The sequence below is a fragment of the Mus caroli genome, chromosome 2, assembly GCF_900094665.2.
Source record: "Mus caroli chromosome 2, CAROLI_EIJ_v1.1, whole genome shotgun sequence".
Taxonomy (NCBI): domain Eukaryota; kingdom Metazoa; phylum Chordata; class Mammalia; order Rodentia; family Muridae; genus Mus; species Mus caroli.
The window spans coordinates 63,151,471-63,174,694 of NC_034571.1; the positions used below are offsets into that span (position 1 = coordinate 63,151,471).

Consider the following 23,224-nt stretch of genomic DNA (forward strand, 5'->3'; position numbering starts at 1 on the left):
CGCCAGCATCTGCTGTCACCTGAATTTTTGATCTTAGCCATTCTGACTGGTGTGAGGTGGAATCTCAGGGTTGTTTTGATTTGCATTTCCCTGATGATAACTTCTTTTCTATTGGCTAATATTGATAAACATGCACTCATATAATTTCCCTTCTTTTGAATGGGACTTTGAGTTCAGTCAAATAGCTGTTGGTTACCATCAACATGTGAGTGCCACTATTGCTGTCTAGGTTCCATGGTACCAGAAAATAGTACACAAGCCCCAAAGGGACAGAAGCAGTTACTAACCCTACTATGCTGCAGCATATACGAACCATAGCAGTGATTAGTATGGCCATAGCTTAATTTCTTTTATCTTCAGCTTCTCACAGGATTGTACCTATAACTTGAAAGACTATAAATGTTTACCTTAGTGACTGGTAACAGGGAATGAATAGTTAGGAATTAATGAAGAAATATCATTTCTGAGGTTATGTTTTCTTTGTTTTTCATGACAGGAAGAAGCACCAGAGCAGCCAGTGGGGAAAAGAAGCCAAAGGAGTCCTTGTAAGCAATTGAATAATGACAGTCTCACTGATGGTAATAGTGGGGATAACACTAACAACAGTGATATGCTTGAAGATATGCATGAAGATTGTTCAATGCTCAAACACTACTAACAGTGTGCATGTTCCCAAATAAACATCACTTTTGTTTACAAGTATATTTAGTTTTTAATGATTAAAAATATATTCATTTCTCAAGGGAGTAATTGTTGCTTATAAAATTCTTTTTCCCAGCATCACTTCTTTTAAATATTTTCCTCTTACTCAATTCCTACTGTAAAAATGCTTTCCTGGTTGGTGTTTCAGTCTCTGGGAGTCCCCAAGGGCTACTTGACTCTGTTGGTTTTCTTGTGGAGTCCCTATAACCTTTGGGTCCCTCAATCCTTCCAATTCTACCACAAGACTCCGAGAGTTCTGTCTGATGTTTGGTCACGAGTCTCTCATCTGTTGCAGCCAGATGCTGGGTGGAGCCTCTCAGTGGACAGTAATGCTAGGCTCCTACAACAACTATAGTTGGGGGTGGGGGGAGAGGGTCATTCCTGACTCTGATGCCTGCCTGTGGATCCTAGTTCCCTAATTGGATTGCCTTGTCTGGACTCTGTGGGAGAGGATGAAACTAGTTCTGCGATGACTTAATGTGCAAGGGGGCCTCCCCCTTCTCAGAGGAGGAGGAGGAGGGTTGGGGGAAGGGACTGTGTGACAGGATCTTGGAGGAGAGGGAGCTGTGATCAGGATTTAAAGTGAATTAAAAAATACATAGATAAACACATGGGAAAAATGTCTTCCTGAAAATACACAATTGTCTAAAATTTTGTCTCATTTTAAAAATATTAGTAAATTATAAAAATATCAAAATGGAAAGAAACTGTACGTGAAATATATACAAGTATATATATTTAATTTTAATATTCTCATAAATTTTCTGTGACTGCATTGTATAGATAAGATGTCCATATTACAGAAATTAGAAGATTCAAGGGATGACTCTGAGGTTTGTTCAATGCTGATTTTGTTCTTGAAAAAATTCTTGTATGAAGTGTGTAAAATCCTAACACAATTTAGAAAGAAAATTGCAACATAATGTTTTGGGTCATGAAACTTAAGAAACTGATTACTGGGGCTGCAAGTTATGAGTCAAATGTAGACAGGAAAGGAAAAATTCATGAACAAAAAATGTGTGTATATGTGCATGCATTATATTTGTGTGTATGTTTATGTGTGTATATATGTATGTTGCATGTGGATGTGTGTTTATGTATATATGTGTGTATGTGTATATATGTGTGCATGTGTGCATATGTATCATTATGTGTATGTGAATGTGTAAAATTTTGGTTTCATATGACCTGTACAATAATTTAAAAAACAAAGCAGATTATTTTTCCTTTATGGGAACAATGAGTTTAGAATTACAGATATACAGCAATCCCACATTCCATGGGACCTTTGTAGAAAGGGTTGTAATGATGTCCTACATAAAAGGAACTCCCAGATAGTGGTCTCAGCACAGAGGTGAAGTGTCAGTATGTGATAATATTTGGCTCTTTCAAGTAGTATCCAAATATATTTAGTTTCTTTAAACAGCATAGCCTTTATTGTATTAAATACAAGGTTACAATATCTGTTTCTCAGGTGTATGCACTGTATATTTGCAGTACTCTGTACTGTGAGATCTCCGGGTGCTGCACACTTTATTCTTCTGAAGTAGTTTTATCATTCTGAGTATTAACAATGCCCTGTAGCACTAGTACCTTTGAACACTTTTACAAGGGTGGTTTTGTGAATATTCTCTAAGTTTTGGTTTGGCCTAGTAAACTGCTCTATTCACTTCTTACTGAAACCATCACATCTGATAATATTTTGCTACTTGGTGTCATATAACCTTCCCTGGTCAGGTCTCATAGCCACTAGCCATATGAAGATAAATTTAATCTAATAGCATATATGAGGTTCTTGGTTCAAATGATTCTGATTTTTATACGTTTTTTGTTTTGTTTTGTTTTTTAAATTTCAAATCTGTTTCTAGAATAGAAAGTTCAGATATCTTTGAAAATCATTAAGGAACACTGGTGTAAATAAGTTTTGATGCTTACCTTAACAGCGTGTATTTGAGTGTCTTTCCAAGAAAGGTATTGACCATTTACATGTTGCTGCAGATCAATCAGGAGATAAGCACATTAAAGGTAAGAACTATATACATCATGTAAAAACGCACGGGTGGAACAGTTGCTTAAAGTAGAAAAACTGATATATGATAGAAGTCAAAGAATACTATTACTGTTGCTTCGGGAGCTTTGGGAGGGAAGGAGAGAGGGAAGAAACGAGGGAGGGAGAGAGTGAGGGAGAAAGAAAAAGAGAGGGACAGAGACAGAAAAAGACAGACAGAGAGATAAACTGGACTTGGTGTGAATAGCAAGCACTCAATTCTGTTCCTCACACCTTTGAATTATCAGAGTAGAAGGCTGATTAACCTTGCATGCTCAAGGATTAATTTAAATAAAATTCTCCTACTGTTTTTGAGGTTGTTATTTTTAGATGAGGAAATAGTCTTTTTCCTTTAAAGGATGCCATGATATTTCAAACCAATGAAATATTGTATGCAAAACACAAGCTCATTTCTCAGATACTAAAATTGTTTTTCAAGGTCAATATTGCCCTGACTCAAAACACAGCAAGTTGTTAAAACCTAACCATTGAGTGAAAGTTCAGTTCACTTTTGATAACCACATTTCAATTCTGAACTCGTGTATGTTACTTCCTTCTATTTAAAATTTCCTTTTAAAATTTTAGTTGAAAAAAATTTTTAATACAGTGTGTGCTGATCAATGTGATTAGAATATTCTCTACTTTGGATTTATTTTCTTTTCACATGAATAGATCAATAAATTTATTTTTCTTTTTGTCTGGTTTGGTTTGGTTTGGTTTTTGTTTTCCAAAATAACAGTTTTCTGGGTAGCCCTGGCTGTCCCGTCACTCACAATAGACTAGGCTGGCCAAGAGCTCACAGAGGTCTGCCTGCCTCTTGCTCTAAGTGCTGGGATTGTGCACCACCACGTCCCAGCTAATAGAATTTAAGGCATCTAAATTCGAAGGAAAATGGGCCATAGAGATACCACACAAGTGCATGCAAAATAAACTGATTTTATTAATTATTATTCTATAATGAATAGTTGAGAACCGCTTTCTTGATATTAAACGACTCATGCTCTGTAAGACTCATCACCGCTATGCAATTCCTGAATTACAGGGCAGATTGAAGAATGTGGTGTAAATTTCTCAAAGGTATTCTGTGAAGTATTTATTCTCTTCCATTCTAGTATTATTCCTGAGAGTTCAGATGCCATCTCAAGGGTTAGGTTTGATCAGCTATCATATTTCTCTATATCAACCATCATGACTTCTTTTGTGTATTTCCTCTTAATATTTCAGTAACTCTGATTGCAGTCATAAAGATCTGTCATTGAAAATCTTAGTTTCATGTTTTAATAAAGCTAAAAACTTATTTCACTGCAGGATATTTCTTTAACGTATAGAAAACAAATAATTAAAATTCTCAAACAAAACAAAACAAGAAGCAACACACTCAAAAAGAAATCTATGCTCCCCCCAGTTTTAATGTACAAAAAATTTTTATTTAACTGTTAGATTATGACAGCTTCCTGCATTTCAGATAAGTGTAATATTGACTGTGAGAAGCTAAATCATTTATTTAGTTATTCATAAAATTAGCATCAAGGTTCAGTTGCATAGGTCTGTTTTTGACATATTTATGTAAAAATGTTTTGTCTCTTTGGTATTTAGAATCTCCAAAGAAGTATCCTCTCTTTAAGGTAATTGCTTGATATGTTCTTAAAGGATCAGTAAGTGCACCATGTGTGCAGTATACAATGAGCACTAAGTATTTTGTTTACAACACTTGCAGCCCACCATTGAAATGAGCGACTTGGATCCTAAAACTGCATTAGGAATGGCAGATGTGCAGACATTAACATCAGGTAACTTTTGTGACCAAAGTCATTCTGGAGAAGCAGCTTGAACTATTGGGAAGGGTGATGACGTTTCCTTTTTGCCTCTATACTGACGAAACTATTGGATATAAATGACCCAATTCCCATCATTAGCATCACATTTTTTGCAGTGAGAAATCTTTCAAAATTGTAAGTTTCAACTGAAATAATTCACATTTTGATTAAGAACCATGTGATTTCTCTCTTGGATGATTTCTGGGGTCAACAGAAGTTAATTATGATAGTCTTAAATAAGGTTTCTTAACATTTTACAATTGTACACTGTTATCTATCTCTTAAGAAGACTGAGAACAAATTTCCCTTTAGCCTCCTTGAACAACTCACAACATTGCATTTTAAGAATTTCCATTATGATTCTACTGGACATAAATACATTCCCATAGATTTCACTTCAGTATGATAAAATATGAGTTTCCTAGATATAATGTTGTATACCAACTAACTTCTCAAGAGTTTGTAAATCAGTAAAGATCATTTGTTTTAAAATTCAATTCAATTAAATATAGATCATTATTACTAATGACATCTAAATAGTAACAATAAAACAATATATACTACTTAAAATGAAATATAATCTTTATGAATAAATAAATGAGTTTCACTTTATCCCTAATATTTAAGCTGTCCTGAGCAAACAGGAAAATCTTGCATCTTTACAAGCATGTCCATCTTAATTCTATGTGTGCACCATTGTCTTAGTTATCTGCATCTAATCTGTGTTCTAACTTATGGATCTGTATTGTCCTCTATTGGTCATAGAACCACGCATGTAATAACAAATCATGCAATATACTACTTTGTAAATATTATGTTTTCCTGCGTTGATGTTTTTATTCAGTGGTGTGTATGTGTGTGTGTCCGTGCACGCACGTGTGAATGTGCTGCATATTTCACTTCCCTAGTGAAGTCCTTTCATAATCTAGCCTTTTATTTGCATACTCTCTGTATTTATGCTCATTCTCTATGTTAGTGGCTCTCAATCGTCCTAACACTGAGACCCTTTAATATAATTCCTCATGTTGTAGTGACTCCCAACCATAAATTTATTTTCTTTGCTACTTATAACTGTAATTTTACTACTGAGCAGTGTTTCAGTTCCTTAGGCCACTGGAACTGTCTCTCTAATGATTGTGACCCTGCTGCTCTATGTGTTGGATAAGGCATTATTTCTAGAAAAAACATTTTGATATTTTTTTGTTTGTTCTCACTTTTTAGAACATGGGGATGGAATCAATAATCACTTATTGGGTGGAATAAACAGGGACTCAAAACAAAGTAATTGAAAGAATTGATGCCTCCCCTTCAGAGTGTAATGGATAAATGATTAAGAAAGTTATTGAAACTTTAATAAGTAAATAAAAATACTCTAGAAAAACCATGACATCCCTCAATTAAAATGGTGCTTAGTAGTACCTGTTGGAGAAAGATAACCAAATCTTGGGGTCTCACATAAAAATCTGAGCAGAAAGAAGACAAGATACTTGCCCAAAGGTTGTATGAGGGCATGTTGGACGGTAAGGAGTAGGGTGTTGACTGATAGAGTCACTGAGCAATACTTTTCACAAGGTAAAATAGTTACCAGGTAGTTTAAGGGATACTGGCATGGGGTAGAAAAGAAAAGAGTGAATCCATTTGCTTCTCAGTTATTCTTGAGCCAACCTCCAGCTTTGATCTCTTTTGGAGAGTGGTTGCATTAGTGATGGTGGTTTTTGATGTCCATTCAAGTGTCATATGCAGCTTTTGCATAATTAGAACAATATTCGACAGAGGAAGTTATTCAGCTAACATTTATGCCAACTAAACTCTTCATACAATCTCACTATTATTCATTTAGAATTGTCTGTTATTATAAATGCTATAATTCTATTAATAAATTCATTATAATTTATTTTCTCTAAATCTATACTTTTTTTTTAGCAAATTCAGATTCAGAAGTGACATCAACAGAAAATGAAAAAAGTCACAGTGATAGTACAATTAATTCACCATTGGTATGTAATTATTTAAATTTTGAATTGTACACTTAATGCTGAGGTGTGTGTGTGTGTGTGTGTGTGTGTGTTCATATGTCCATTTGTTTGTGTACCTGCATAGGCCTGTGTGTACACTTGGTAACAAAGGTTTGAGGTCAATTTTAAGTGTCCTCCTCCATCATTCTTCACACTTTTGTTAAGACAGATTCCTTTTCTGACCTTGGACTGGCTTCCCCAAGGTCCCCTGATTGTCTCCTCTTCCCCAGTGCTAGCATACACTGCAACATTGTGCCTACATTTTTATGTTGGTCCGTGGGGCTTCAACTCAAGTTCTGATTATTGCAAATCCAGTCCATTGAGCCATCTTCCCACCTAAGTAAGGCCCTTTTTAAAACTAATAATAAGGTGAAGGAATGTTAAATTGTATTTCAGGTTATCTTATAGAATAATTTATTATAATTTAGTATTTAATTATAAAACATTTTTATCTTCTTTAGTTCCCATAGGATGCTTCAAATGTGTTTGGTTTCATAGTAAAATACCACCCTTCATTTAAAAAATTACAGACTTACTTTGTGTGTAGCAATATAATTTCCATATTAAATAATAGTATAGTAGAATGATTTGAGGTAGTTATAAAAAGAAGGAAAAATTCAGGTTACAAAACCCTTCCCCATAAGAAACACACTTTTTAAAATCACTTTTTCTATGTGAGTCATTGTGTCAAATGTACTCATACTAGTCATTTCTGGTTCCTAGTGTGCTAACAGTCAATGGAATGAGAAAGAGTAAGCAATTTTCAAAATCATGTGGCAAAGAATAACATATGTCAGATTCTTCTACAGTTCCAAAAATGGCACTTTCTACTTGAGAATACCATGAATTGCGCTCATATGTCTACCACTGGGAAAATAAAACCAAACAGAAGAAAACTAACTCAAAACCATAGAGGATTTTTAATCCAGTAAGATGGCTCTTCTGGGGAGGGATCACATCCAAACATGATCCAGCCAGAATGCAGACATGCCCCCGATTACAATATGATCTGTCTGGAAAACAAACACCCACTGTGGTAGAGTTAAACAGCAATGTAGGACTCCCTATGTGCTTTCAGGCATCTTGTGTGCTTTTGCTTACGACACTATCCTTTGTTGTCATTTACAGTTATCCTTTCTATGTCTGTTTTCTAAATATTTAGACATTATCCACATATACACCTTTGTACATATCTACATGTATACATTATAGGCCAGAATCTGCTTGTGAGGGCGCACATGCAGTCCTTATTTTTTCTCCTTTGGATCACCTCACTTACTACTATAATTCCCAGAGGCATCCATTATCCTGCACATTTTCTAGTCTCACTCTTCTCCAAGTGGGTGACTGTTAAGAGTTGATCAGCAGCAGCAGTTCAAAATTTTTATTTCCAGATTTAAAGGTTGAAATCTTCCATGTGACCTCAGTGCCCTTCATTCCCTCCATTGAGGGAGAAAAATCTGAGGTCATGAAATCAATAGCAGTTTGAAAATTAATAGCCTATCAGAGAATAATGGCTTTCAGAGAGGGGCATTTTGGTGTTAGGGTATAAAAAAACAGCTTTCAAACTTTATTTTCAACAGAATAAGTCAGAAAATGTTGCTAAGGATGTCATGTTCTGACTTCATTGACCACTATAGTAGTTTATGTTAAAACTATGTAACTATGTAAGTTTCCCACTTGTAGACAATTCTATGCAATATATGCTGTAGATACATTCTCACTGGCCTCAGTGTTCCTGCTGATGATTTAAATGTCTAGGATTTAGATGTTTGTGGTGTTGAGTATGTACTGTATGATATGCAGCTATACATTGACTGTACCAGATAAGGTCATGTGGCACACTGACAGGACAGAAAAACAGGTACACTAAACTTGGAGTTATGGTAATTATTCATATGAAGGAAAAGGTTTTTATAAATACTACTGATAGCATTAGCAGCTGCAATAAATTAGAGGTGTGGATAGAATCCTGTAGTCAGATTAAATTGCTGTTTGAGAGTTTGAAGCTGCCTCTTTTCAAAAAATCCTCTTATGTTTTTCTTTTAAAATAAGCCCACACATCTTATGCATATCATTTTATGTTAATTTTTTCAGACTATATTTAAATATATTCCACGGAAGGAGGAGAATGGTTATTTAGCTGTAAGTTCACATCTACAAGGACAAAATACAGCAACAGGACAAATGAAAGGTAGCGCTATATTTTCTTGAAAGTCATTTGAAAAGGTATTTTAATCATACAGTTAAACATATACTACTCTCCAAAGAAATGTGACTATTAAATATAGAGTAATGAAAAAAGAGTCAGCAGTATAAGAATTGTGTCTCCATATTCTACAAGGCTTGCAAATGAGAATGTCACTCACCCAGTTGGTTTATTAAATAAAGATTTAGTTGTTTCAGGATTAAAGGATATTGAACCATAGTGAAGAGGAGAAATTAATGACAAAAAAAAGGTGGTGAGCAGTGTATGTGAGAGGAAGTGAATGCTGGCGAACATGCTTGAGGGAACCAATGCTGGAGAATATACTGGAACATGCAAAATAATCGTTTTTTTTTTTTTTAAAGAAGGAGAGATTGTATAGTGTTGAGAGAAGACTATTAAAAGGAATGTTGTAATGCCTAAACCTGGCCAGAAATTCCATGTGATCTGTAGTGCCTTCATTCCCTCCATTGAGAGAGAAAAACCAGAGGTCATAAAATCTCACAAGGTTGAGCATGAAGTGGCAATGGGCTACAAAGTCTCAAGGCCTGCCCCCATGCCAGCGATCTACTTCATCCAGCAAGGCTCCAACTCCTAAAGCATTCATCACCTCCCCTAACCAATGCCAGAAGCACTGGACAGAGCATTCAAACAGCTGAAGACATTTTACATTACAGTCAGAGCACATTCATTTTCCTAGAAAACATAGTCACAATGAATGAAGATTTGCCTTAGCAACCTGGTCTCAAAAGTAAAATGTTCCAGAAAATTCCAAACATTTTTCCACGTATAAGGAAAGCGGAATAGTCATTTTCACAAAAGTAACTCAGGACATTTTAAAGATGCTTTAAATTGAAATAGAATATGTCACATTGCCCCTCCATTCCTCTCATTGTTATTGTTGCATGTGTGCATGCATATGCTACATATATAAATGCAAACGGTAATCACTTTTTACTGTTTGCGTGTTTTGGCTCCAGGGCTGTATCTGTTAGTAGTTAGTCAGAGAGTGCACTATGAAGTAGAATGTTCCTAGCACATTTAAATTTTTTTATAGCAAAGGATTTGTTCATATATGTTCAGCTCACAACTTTGTAAGTGAATCTTAGGAATTACATTCCTTAAATATATTAACATCAAATATCTTTATGTATTGAGATTGTGTGTAATAACTTAACTAATTATACACTGAGTAAATATTCAAGTATTAATGGTAGTTTAGTGTTTAGTTAAGACAATAAGATCAAAGTTTTATTATTAGCACTTTGAAGCTTTGGTGTTTATTGTGACTACAGTTTTAGTCAATGTTTCATTATAGTATAGTTAACATATGCCATTACCAACAGAACCAGCGGCTGACCTGACATCAAGAGAAGAGAAAGAAAGTGACAATGGCAGAGAATGTACCCAGGCTTCTGTATGTAGACCTGTATATTTATGCTATAATTTGATATGTTTCAACAATGTAGAATAGGTTAATGAAGTGTAATTTCTGATTACTGTATAGAATGATTGATCGCCACTTACTATTTAGATTTAAAATATTTATATTGTGATATTTTTTTAGGATATTTTCAGAGTCTGAATTACCCTAGAGCTTAACATGATGCTTGAATTTGCTACCACATACCCAATGCTCCCCTGTGCTTCCACTTGTACAACTGTCTTACTATGATAAAATATGAAGATAAAAATCATATCTGATAAGAAATCAATTAACATTATAGTTGAGACAATATGGTAACCGGCAAGTTGGATTCATACAGAATGTGACCACTTCAATGATTAAAGATTTGACTTTTCATGGCTTCTTCAGTCTGAGTGATTCAGAAGTTAAGTAACAATACCCATTGAGAGAATGTCCACTTGCAGACTGTAACATTTTGTTATGAGTATATAAAAATATTTATGAATGGTCTATTTTCACTGAATCAAACAGGAAATGTCAAAAATAGTTATGTTCTTAGTGAAAATTATGATGAACTTCATATAATTTCATATTGGTGCCCACTACTACAAACAATTCACATTTCCAAAAATTTTTAATAAACATGTTATGAGAATATTCTCATTAAGACTTGAGGTAATCAGGTGCTTTATAGATTTTGAAATTGCATATATTTTTCCCATTCTATATGATAGAGAGGCAAGCATATAATATTACATGTAAGGTTCTATGACATTGTCACAGGAGAATAAAACAAACGAATAGAATACACTTGTAATTCAGAATATGTGCTTCAGTAGAAAACAATAACATTTACGGTATAGCCATTGTCTAGCCAGAGTAGATCTCTCTGAGTATGAAATTAAAGATCAGCTTTATAATGAGACCATCAGTCAAGTTAATCACTTGGAGCGTGCTATGTAGGACACAGACTACAATGGATCACTATTCATTATTAGATTTGGGAATTACTGAGATGTAAAGAAAGACACGCATAGTTTTGTCACTGTTGTCCTTGTAATGTACAGATTTAAAAATAGGCAAATGAGCAGCTGCTATACTTCACAATACTCTTACGCTCCTCTTCTTACTGAAGCTTGCTTTACACTTTTGAAGTTCTCCTTCAATTGGAACACAGTATTATTGATACTGATATTTGTCTATTATACAACACAGTCTAACACTAATTCTCTTTATTACATTCTAATTTTCATTCTGATATTTTCTTATTATTTAAATATTTACAATTAATACTTAAGTTTTCTAGTCCCTGCTTGTATAGAAGAAACTCAGTATAATTTTCTTAACATATGCAACTTAGAATACAACCAAAGCTTGCATAACCTCCTCTTCTTTCAATATATTTATCATTTAAATTATTTCTATTTATTAATATTCTGTTATAGCAAGTATCCTTAGATCAATCTTTTTCAGTATATTGTAAAAAAAAATCCATTTTTCCTTCTGGCCACTTAGTTCCCATCAATAATGACTCTGAGACTATTTATTATTGAATGCCTAAGCCATAAGTTTTGGCTCATCCTCAACTAGCTTGTAACTTATTTAACCTGTCCAAACCATTCTGTCTAACTATTGGTTAGTTACCTCTCCTTCAGTCCCAGTCTGCCTCTTCCTTCATGTCTCCTCATCATCTCTTCCAGCATCTCACTCAGCATATCCCCCTGCATCTCTCTTCTTATACTCTATTTCCCAGAATCCTCTCTCTTCCTGCCAGTGTCCCACCTCCTATTTACTGCCTCAGCTCATTGGCCATCAGCTTTTTTATTGACAGGTGATGCTTTAGAAGGTATTTCTCTTTACAATATATGTTTAAAACTACCCTTTTATTTGTCTGGGGAATGCATGTGGAGTTTAGTGATCACACTTTCTCACTGTTGACATATTTCTGATAGCTACTATTACATATGTGATGGTTCTCCATTTAGTTTAATGTAATCAGTAGCCGTAGATCATAAGAAAAAAAACTTGATATAGGTTACCTATATGAGGTTCTCTACTGAAATGATGAAGATACAAATACATTCCTTTCTCAATTTTCGTATCATTCTTTTTCAATAAGAAACTCACTTGTGCCCCATAAGAGAGTGAGATTTAGTGAAAATCAGTTTTGATATCCCTCCTAACAGAGTATCTCTGAGACATATGGATTAAAGAAGATTTTGGGTTATTTACAGAGGATACCAGACCAACAAACACAAACTATGGCCACAGGAAGGACTGGTAAGGCCTGTATTAATTTAAAACCCATTATTGAGACTGAGGAGGTATCTCAGCAGTAGATAATTGAATCCAATTCCAAGTTCTGTCAAAAGAAATCTATCAATGGGAATATTCCTTCTAAACCAGGGCACCTGATACATTCTAGTAGCCAAAGAAATTCACTGTTTTATGTATTTTAAATTGGAAGAGAAGTTGAGTTACGGTAAGAACAATATGAATGGAACAAAAATATCAACTTCCCAAGGCTCAAGGAACATTACTGAAGAGGGGACAGAAAATCCATGAGAGCCAGGTCAGGGAGGACTGCTCTAAAACTGTGTCTTCTGGACATGAAAGAGCCGTTGCACATGAGTCACAGTAGCTGTAGTTGCTTGTAGGAGTTCTACATGACATCAAGCCAGTTAACATCACACATGAATTGGGGATTGATGGCTACTGTGAGAGGGAGAATACTTTTGTTCAGATGTGTAGTACTTGGTAGGTTGTGCATGGTCTGCTGGATGGATCAGTACTCATGTGCATATAGGCAGCAATAACTTGACTCTATGGGCTATAAAAGAAAGTAAAGGGCATGAACTTGGGAAAGGGTGTGCCTGTAGGAGCTGGAGAGGGAGTCAGTGGCAGATATATCAAAATACATTGTATATATGTATGGCATTCTTACAAACAACTTTCAAAGAGAAGTAGTCATAAGGAAAATATGTCATTCACTTCTGCAAAACTGGAAATTGATTATTCTTAAGCAGGTATTGAATAAATTTGAATAGATTTCCAGGTATCCTAATATCAGAGGAGTAGCAAAACAAAATGAAATACAGAGCAGATAGGTCATGAGCAGTAACTTTTGAGCACAGGAAATAAATAATAACCAAGGCCAGACTTTACAGGGAAGTGTATGAAAGTGAAGAAATTTTAAAAAATGAAAGACAAGGTACTTTATTAGTCAGTCTATAATAAATGGATCTGGTACCTAGCTGTGTCAGACAAAAAGCAACATTTTTCATTGCTTTTCCTTCCTCCTTGTTGGAAGGACATAAAGAAATATTTATATTAATCTGTAAAAATGCTTTACTTTCCTTGGTTAAATGTAGAGACCTAGACTCTAAGTCATACTGAAGAGATCCTGTGGCATCCTGTCTTCTCTTCAGTAACAACTTTAGATAGTAGGATGAATCTTCACAGAGAGAAGGCAGTTTTTAAGGACTTAGATTAAAAACTTCTAAAATATTTCTGTCTTCACATATAGTGACAAAAACAATCATTTCGATATGGACCTACGGTTCAGAGATCATTGCAGAAGAGTGGTTAGAAACATTGTAAGAGCCAGAGGATCATGGCATTTGCTATGACACTGTGTCTTCTGGGAATGTCAGAAGCTACACCCAGGAAGTCTCACAAACAAGGCTGCTGAAACAGGAACTGACCAAGGTCAACACCAACAGACTTGCTGATGTGGATTGGGGAAAGCACATGAGTTCTCAGCACTACACAATGGCCCATGAGGAATAAGGAAGGCTGAGAGTGGGAGCAGCAGCCTTCCTTATTCCAGGGAAGAACACACTTTGTTACGCAATACCAAATGATCAGCCCTGGAAGCATACATAAAGATAACCTTACACAGAATAAGCTGGCTGCATTTATGTGTATGGGAATAATACAAACATGCACCCATACACATGCATGTATACATAGTCATGTATATGTATGTAACAATAATTAAAGAAAAATGACCTTGTATTTGAAAGAAAGCAAGTTGGGTATACTGGTGGGGTTTGGAGGAAAGCAAGGAAAGAGAAAAACAATGTAATTGTAATAATATTTTAAATTTTTTATTTAGATAAAGTTAGTTTTGCTGATTAAAATGCATGTTTTCCAGATACTGAGATATTCAGATAGTGTGATATTAAAAGCAATGAGCACTGTAACTCTGAATTCATTGGTGGCATATTAAGGTTTGTTCATTGATGCTGAACTGATGGATTTGTAGATGAATCTTTTAGGTTCAGATTTCTAACATTGTGATCATTTTATTCTTTCAGCTTGAACCAACTTGGGTTTTTCTGTGTGATCCATTTCTCTGTCTATATTTATCAAGTTTTACAAAATTACAACTATTTAATACAGATTACTTCTTCAAACAAAGATTAAGGGAAATTAACCCATTGGCCCAGAAGATAAAAGTATATTTTTAAATTTTAAATTAGTGTAAACTTTTCTCTTCATTTATGAAGACTTCATTTCACCTACCACCTCACTATAGCTCATTTTAATTAAATATCTGCCTTTACCAGCAGGAGTCAAAGGAACAACGTCACGAGAAGAGCAAAGCCAAAGTGAAAGCAGCATGAGCGACCACTCATGGGTATGCAGTTACTTATTTTTCCTCTTATAAAGACAGATTTTTTTTTCTCACATAATATATCCTAGTTTTCCTTCACTCTGCTCTTTTCATTTCCTTCCCACCTCCCCTCATACATCTGGATCCACTCCCTTTCTGTCTCTCACATTTCCATCTGGACCTAAGGTTCAGGAATCATTGTAGAAGCATGGTTAGAAAAATTGTAAGAGCCAGAGGATCATGGCATTTGCTGTGACACTGTCTTCTGGGAACATCAGAAGCTACAGCCTTCTGACATTTGTCAGAATCAAACAGGCTTCTAAGGGAGAATACAATAAAATAACACAAAACAAAAATTAACACATTGAAATTACATAAACCAAGCAATCAGAAAGAAAAGAGTCCAAGATAAGACACAAGAAACAGAGGCTCACATAGTCATTAAACACTAACCTGAAAACCATAATGTATGTGCAAATGACCTGAGCAGACCTATGCAGGCCTCAATCTCTGTGGTTCATACATGTATTGATCCTGTCCCTCCATCCCATCTGACTGTTACACTGTTTCTGGCTCCTCTTCTGCCAAATTCCCTGAGGCCTGAGAGGATTTGATGGAAAGATCCCATTTAGGGCTGTGTGTTTCCAGGTCTTTCAGTCTTTACATTTTGTCTGGCTATGAATCTCTGTGTTTGTTCCCATCTGCTGCAGGAGGAAGCTTCTCTGATGATGGCTGGGCCAAGCACTGATCTATGAGTAAAAGCAGAATGTCATTAGGAATCAGTTTATTGATACTTAAAAAAAAAAAAAATACAGCACCGTAGTGTTTGGTTTTACTCTAGATTCCTAGGCTATCTAATTCTTGGTTTTTGGACATTCAAGCAGTGTTGGGTCTGGATTCTATCTCTTGGAGTAAGCTTTAAGTCAAATCAGATATTGATTGTTTATTCCCACAAGATTTGTACCACCATTACACTGGTGTATCTTTCAAGCAGGACACTATTGTTGATGAAATGGTTTGTGGCTAGGTTGGTGTTTGCATTTCTCCTTTGATAGCTTGCAGAATACCTTTCTGTACCAAGCATGCTAGAATTTATGAGTGAAGATTTTATGTAGGCACCAGCCAAACGCCTTCATGTTCAATAGCTTGTATAGCTGTTGTTTTCATCAATAAAGCCTTGGACATACAAATATGTAAAGTGACGATTCTTATTTAACACTTTGGTCTATTGAAATAGCATTGGAAAATAAAATAACAGGTTAGATTATTCTATCTAATACTGGATCACAGTTTGATTCAGTACTTACACAAATACTTTAGTTCATTATAATGAGAATATTCTGAGAATCTTCTTGTATTTAAAAGTAAACATCACCTTTGAAAATTGCCTAAATATCTATATATCTATATGTCTCTCTACATAAACTTCATGACATACTAAAGAGTTCATGACATACTAAAGAGTTAAGATCCAAATATAGTCTCATGAATAAGCAGATAATCAAATCACTTCTCAGTCTATATCGTCTTTTCAAAGTACCATCTTTTTTAAAGTATTAACAGATTAATTTTGTTCTGTATCCATCCATCCATCCATCCATCCATCCATCCATCCATCCATCCCTTGTACTAATGAGAGTGAATTTCAGTTTTCTGTGCTTACAAATATCCACTTATTCTTCTGGGAGGTGATTGTTGAATTTGGTACTCTGAAGTATCTTCCTGCTCACAACTTCATTTCTTTGTCATTGGCATTACCAAGTGACATTCATTAATGAGGTACAAGAAAGCACAACCTCTAAATATTAAATACAGGAAGCCTGTAAAAATAAAGGGTCTTGTGCATTTTTATGTAATATATCATAAATATAGAATAAGTGGATGGAATTGGACAGGTGTTGAAATTTGAATTTAAAAAGAAGAGGCCATGAAACAAGGTCATACCAGAGTATTGATTTCACATGACCATGTTAGCACCAATTCCTCCATCAATGAAAAGGGAATATGATTTAATTTAGAGGTTTGACATGAGATTTAATATGGTAGTATACATTTTAACTTTTGTTATCATTTTTATTGTAAGGCTAAGGTGACCATGCTATGTTACCACCAGGATATCGAAGGAGACACATTTTTATTTTCTTATTTTTTTAATGACGATAGTTAGTTTTTCTGAATCTTTGTTTTTGGTTGTATAATGCTCCTAATTGTATTCATGTCTGAGTTGTTTTGTTATAAGTGGGAGTTGAACACATTTGTGGTGGTGACTTCAATTTGAAAATAATGTAAACTAATTTGGGCATTTATTTTCATAATAAATAAGGAATAGTTTCTTATGTGGACATATGCAATACCATAGTCATTCATTCCCACAATTACTAACAAATAATCAAATCATTCCTAATTGACATATATTTAAAACCACTCTTGGTTTTATCACAGTGTTTTGCTGGGCTTCCATGTTGGTTTTCATTGTTAGTGACCATGTGAAGATGAAAGTTACTTGGTTTAGATATGCAGCCTGCTTCAATGACAAGATTCCAATACCTACTCTCCTCAGCTGTCATATTCAGAGCTATAGAAGGGAGAAAGTTATGCTTTGCCACTGATATTTTTAAATATTAATTTTTAAACAGACTTTCTCAGCTCCTCTGCCACAGAGGGTAGATATGAGTCCTTTGACTAGAAGCAGAGATCATCCTGGAGAAAATATGGCAAGAGAAAAATCGAAAGGTAAATTCCATATTTTTATGAGCAACCTTTAAAGAAATGTTTATATAAACCAGGAAGGCTAATGCATGCTGGCACACAAATGTATTTACCTATGTCTCATACAGTAAGAAAATTGTAATAATGTGTATAATGCACTCTCTTGAGTGTGACACAACACAGCTGAAATTGCTAGATAGATGACAAAATGTCATAGTATCTTAGGAGTTGGTTCCAGGGAAATAGAAAGGATACATGTGATGAATTTCAGGAACTGTATTTAGTATAGGAAGTCACATAAACTGAGGAGGGTGTGTAAAGGTGTTTGTAAAATACTGAGAGTCTTTGAGAAATAAATGCAAGGATACAAAATTATTTAAAAAAATAAAAGATGCTTGTCTCTTAGTTCACCCTGCAGAGGCAACAGAAGCACACACATTCCCATGCCTCCTCTCTTCCTTCGTGGAACAGGATTATTCATTGTGGTTTGCCATCACACAGACCGGTGTGATGCTCCTAAGATAAAAGAAAACATAGGCAGTCATTTCTACAGAATTAGAAATGAATGCCTTACACTGAGCTTCAACTCAAAATAGTGCCATGTGCAATACCATATGAGAACGAGAGAGAGAGAGAGAGAGAGAGAGAGAGAGAGAGAGAGAGAGAGAGAGAGAGAGAAACACAGGGTGAGTTGTGAGAGGGTCAGATCCACTAAGGTAAAATCAAATATTTACTTGGAAATATATGATATCTTCTTCAACTTTAATGTTGTAGACATGTAGTCAAAAAGATTTTTAAAGGGTAAATTGAGATTAATCAAATTATGAAAGTGATTGCCTATTGATCACAGATTCTCAAATTGGTTGAATCACCATGACAAAATTGACATTGGAAATTAGCAGCTCTGGAATTCTGTATTTGCCACTGATTAATCAATAGACCTGTCAGCAAGTAAATAGTTTCTGAGGCAGTCACCTATAATCTCTGTAAAGAATCATTGGGTGGCTGTGTGATACATCACAACGAAAGGAAAGACAAATGTTCCAAAGTGAGAAAGAATAGAATATTTTAATTTCCTATTGGGGTCAGCCTATTAATTGTCCATGATATAATGTATTCTGTTGTTCTGATTGCATCAACCCAAACTTAATCAGCACAATACAAGTATAAAGAGTGGGACAGGTGTTAACTCCTTGCAATACCAGATCCTGAGAGGTACAGACAAGAAGTTACTAAAAGTCACTGCCTCATTCTCTGCTCCACACTTTGTCTCTGCATCTCCTCCCATGGGTATTTTGTTCCCCCTTCTAAGAAGGACCAAAATATTCATACTTTAGTCTTCCTTCTTCTTGAGCTTCATTTGGTCTGTGACTTATATCTTGGTTATTCTGAGCTTCTGGGCTAATATCCGTTTATCAATGAGTGTATACCATATGTGTTCTTTTGCAATTGGGTTACCTCACTCAGGATGATATTTTCCAGTTCCATCCATTTGCCTAAGAATTTCATGAAGTTGTTGTTTTAATAGCTGAGTAGTACTCCATTGTGTAAATGTACCATATTTTCTGTATCCATTCCTCTGTTGAGGAACATCTGGGTTCTTTTCACCTTCTGGCGATTATAAATAAGGCTGCTAAGAACATTGTGGAGCATGTGTCCTTATTACATGTTGGAGCACCTTCTGGGTATATGCCCAGATATGGTATAGCTGGGTCCTCCAGTAGTACTATGTCCAATTTTCTAAGGAACCATCAAACTGATTTCCAGAGTGGTTATATCAGCTTGCAATCCCACCAGAAGTGGAGGAGTGTTCCTCTTTCTCCACATCCTCGCCATCATCTGGTGTCACCTGAATTTTTGATCTTAGCCATTCTGACTGGTGTGAGGTGGAATCTCAGGGTCATTTTGATTTACATTTCCCTGATAACTAAGGATGTTGAACGTTTCTTTAGGTGCTTTTCAGCTTTTCGGTATTCCTCAGTTGAGTCTTTTTCTTAGCTCTGTACCTCATTCTGCCCCATCTGGGGATCCATCCCATATACAGTCACCAAACCAGACACTATTGTGGATGCCAACAAGTGCTTGTTGCTGAAAGGAGTCTGATATAGCTGTCTCCTTAGAGGCTCTGACGGTGCTTGACAAATACAGAGGTGGATGCCCTCAACCAACCAATGGACTGAGCACAAGGTCCCCAGTGGAGGAGCTAGAGAAAGGACCAAAGGAGCTGAAGGAGCTTGCAGATCCATAGGTGGAACAACAATATGAACCAACCAGTATCCACGGAGCTCCCAGGGACTTATCCATCAACCAAATAGTACACATGGAGGGACCCATGGCTCTAGCTGCATATGTAGCAGAGATGGCCTTGTTGGACATCTATGGGAAGAGAGACTCTTGGTCCTGAAAAGATTTGGTGCCCCAGAGTAGGAGAATGCTAGGACAGGGAAGTGGGAGTGGGTGGGTTGGTGAGCAGGGGGAGAGGGGATGGGATAGGGGTTTTTGGGGAGGAAACCAAGAAAATGGATAACATTTGAAATGTAAATAAAGAAAGTCACTACTCAGCCAGTCTTGCCAGATCCAGACCAGTAAGAATCCCCATCTCAACAAACAAACTAGAAGTATATTTTCTGAGAACACCACAGGACATTGACTTTGAACACGCACACACACACACACACACACACACACACACACACACACACACAAACATCGACAAAGCAAAAGCTCTGAAGCCTCACTCATAGGTTTTGGGAAGCAGAAGGAAGTGCTAGAATTGTGAATTCATTACCAGGTTTTTTGACCAGGTTTTAGTCATTAAAACCTAATTATTCAAGTGCTACTACAAAAGCAACAAGCATTTTAAAACTGAGTACCACTTGATTATGTCATTGCTTCATTTAAAAAGATTCCTAAAAGACCAACACAATACATGAAACCAACTTCATTTTTTCAGGACAAGACAATTAAAGTATCCATTTCTAAAGTCAGAATTGCTGTAATGGGTTGAACTGCACCTACTTACATAGATCTGATGACTAAATGATAACACGTTTTATTTTATTTTTATTCATGCTGTCTGACTTAGTCATGGTTTCTATTGCTGCAATGAAACACCATGACAACAAAGCAAGTTGGGGAGGAAAGGGTTTGTTCAGCTTACATGTCCATATTGCTGTTCGTCACCAAAGGAAGTCAGAACTGGAATTGACACAGGTCAGGAACATTGAGGTAGAAGCTGATGCAAAGGCCATGGAGGTAATGTTACTTACTTACTGGCCTGTTTCTCCTGTCTTGCTCAGCCTGTTCACTAAGAGAACCCAAGACTACCAGCCCAGGGATAACACCACCCACAATGGGCTGGGTCCTCCCCCTTCATCACTAATTGAGAAAATGCCTTACAGCTGGATCCCATGGAGGCATTTCCTCAAGAGAGGCGCCTTTCTCTGTGATAACTCCAGTTAGTGTCAAGTGGACAAACAAAATCAGCTAGTACACTCTTTTCTGGGTCAGCATGGTTTAATCTGTGCATACTTTCTGTGCACACGTGAACAGTTGTGAGGAAGCCAATGTCAACCTCAGGTCTTGTCACATCTTGTTTGGGGGACAGTTTCTTTTACCAGAATATGGAGGTTTTTGTTTAAGCTAAGCTGGCTGGCCAGTGAGCCCAAGTCAGCCCCAAGGTCCCCAGTTGTCAGTGAGGACATCAGACGGCAGGATGACTCTAAAAAGAGCAAGGATGATGTCAAAAAGTGTACACAACCTTTTTGAGTGTATCTGTGCTCAGACATGGAGAAAGCAGTCATTTTTGATGATGAAAGTACTGTTGCTTAAACCTTTCTTTCCTCTTCCTCCTCTTGTGTATGCCACTTATGTGTGTATATGGGCATGCTATGGCTCTTGTGTGGAGGTCAGATGCCAAGCTGAGAAGTCAGTACTCTCCTTCCCTGGGACTGAAGTCAGGTGATTAGGCTGGGTGGCAAGTGTCTTTACGTGTTGAGCCATTTAGTCAGTCACAAGTGATTTCCTTTTTTTTTTTTTTTTGACAAAGAGAGCAGTTTACATTAAAGTTGAATGCTTTTTCTTAGCATCTGCACATTTAAGTTGAGTGAATACATTTCTGAGTGAATCTTTGAAATCATTATATTCCTTGTACTCAGAGCAAATTACAGTTGTACAAATTCCATGTACATGCATAATATGTATATATTTTCATTTATGTAAAAAGATGTTCTATCATTACAGGTGTCTCTCAAAAAATTACATCTTCAATAAAAGATTAATTGTAACTAAAAACATTTTATGGAAGGGATAAAAGTTTATTTTTATTTTAGCTAAGTTTGGACAGTATTTTCAAACGTGTTCATCCTATGTGTCATTTTGTTATATTTTATTGTATTTAAATATTCCTCTCCATCATTATTATTACCAGGCAACGAAGTGACACCCATAGAAAATCTCAGAAGGCATGAGAGCCATGAAAGTGTGGAGTCACTGGTATGTAAATATTAAAGGACCTTATTTAACATTTAATATGGATTTTGTTCATTTAGCTAATATAACATTTATTTATAACAAATAAAATTACATTCCTCATTATTCCACAATTTGTTTAATTAAGGAGTTCTTAAATCATCGTCATTGTTCAGATCAACCCAGAAGACTCCATATGATAATATAGAATGCAGGGCCACACAACTGCAGTGCCCTGTGAACGCATATGCATTTTTAGCATGGAGGCATGTTTGTGCTCACACATAAGTGTACCTTGCTGATTTATCTTCACTTAAGGGCTATAGATTGACAAATTTTATATAGTTACTACACTCTGCTATTAGTAGACATGCTGATGGTCTTAGTAAAGATGATTGATTCATCACACATCTAAGCAGATTTCATTTTTAGAAAACGTTTAGTATCCATGTGCCATTTTAAAATTCTGAATAGACTTGAGATGTTCTATGCTATGTTTCAAATGTTTTGACTTTGAACATACTATTATTATTTCCTATCTATTGCATGGTAGATATTAAATAGGTGATAACTCAAATTAGCACCCATGGCAGAGGTAGATGAGTGTATAGTAAGGTATAAACACTTATAGTTTAAATACATGCTTCACACAAATAAAGTAAAGGACCCTTTACTACCAAGACAGCCTGTAACTATAGTTGGTTGGACTTGGAGTGGGATCCCCTGTAGTTACAGTCAATTGTGTGTAATATTTAAGCTATACCCTAAAAACTGAGGTAATGTTAGCTTTACCAATGAATAGGAGAAAGGCCCACTTACCAGAATGCAGTGGGTCACATCTGCAACTCAGGTGTCTCTTCTAACTAGTGAGTGACCAAGAAGCAGGGATGGGATGAATATACTCAGTCATCTTCATACTCAGAAGGGACAGATAAAAAATTGTGCAGACGGGTTCCTGGTGCATGTCAGACACTGAATGAATTCTTGTGCTGCTTAGTAGGCTGGCCTCTCATTCCTCCCTCGACGTTCTCACGAGGTGGTGTTTATGTTGCATATCCTCTCTTATGTTCACAGAAATTTATCTAAATGTGGTCCAAAATAAAATTTATTTAATCCAACCTATTTTCTTATTGTTAATATTATTATCATGAGATATTAAGATTTTTCACTAAATTCTTTTTTTTAATTGGGTATTTATTTCATTTACATTTCCAATGCTATCCCAAAAGTCC

The 23,224-nt window shown here is 35.8% G+C and overlaps 1 protein-coding gene across 1 annotated transcript in view; it reads left to right on the forward strand.

Annotated features, from left to right (window-relative positions):
* LOC110289830 (ankyrin repeat domain-containing protein 36A-like) overlaps positions 1 to 23,224 on the forward strand; it is a 179,688-nt gene that overhangs the window by 48,978 nt on the left and 107,486 nt on the right. The window contains exons 26-37 of the mRNA XM_021156225.2: positions 497 to 545; positions 1,486 to 1,535; positions 2,646 to 2,727; positions 4,346 to 4,374; positions 4,467 to 4,539; positions 6,490 to 6,563; positions 8,679 to 8,775; positions 10,134 to 10,204; positions 12,382 to 12,475; positions 14,767 to 14,837; positions 17,450 to 17,546; positions 21,952 to 22,016. Coding sequence (XP_021011884.2) covers positions 497 to 545; positions 1,486 to 1,535; positions 2,646 to 2,727; positions 4,346 to 4,374; positions 4,467 to 4,539; positions 6,490 to 6,563; positions 8,679 to 8,775; positions 10,134 to 10,204; positions 12,382 to 12,475; positions 14,767 to 14,837; positions 17,450 to 17,546; positions 21,952 to 22,016 — 852 coding nt within the window. The remainder of the gene's footprint in view (positions 1 to 496; positions 546 to 1,485; positions 1,536 to 2,645; positions 2,728 to 4,345; positions 4,375 to 4,466; positions 4,540 to 6,489; positions 6,564 to 8,678; positions 8,776 to 10,133; positions 10,205 to 12,381; positions 12,476 to 14,766; positions 14,838 to 17,449; positions 17,547 to 21,951; positions 22,017 to 23,224) is intronic.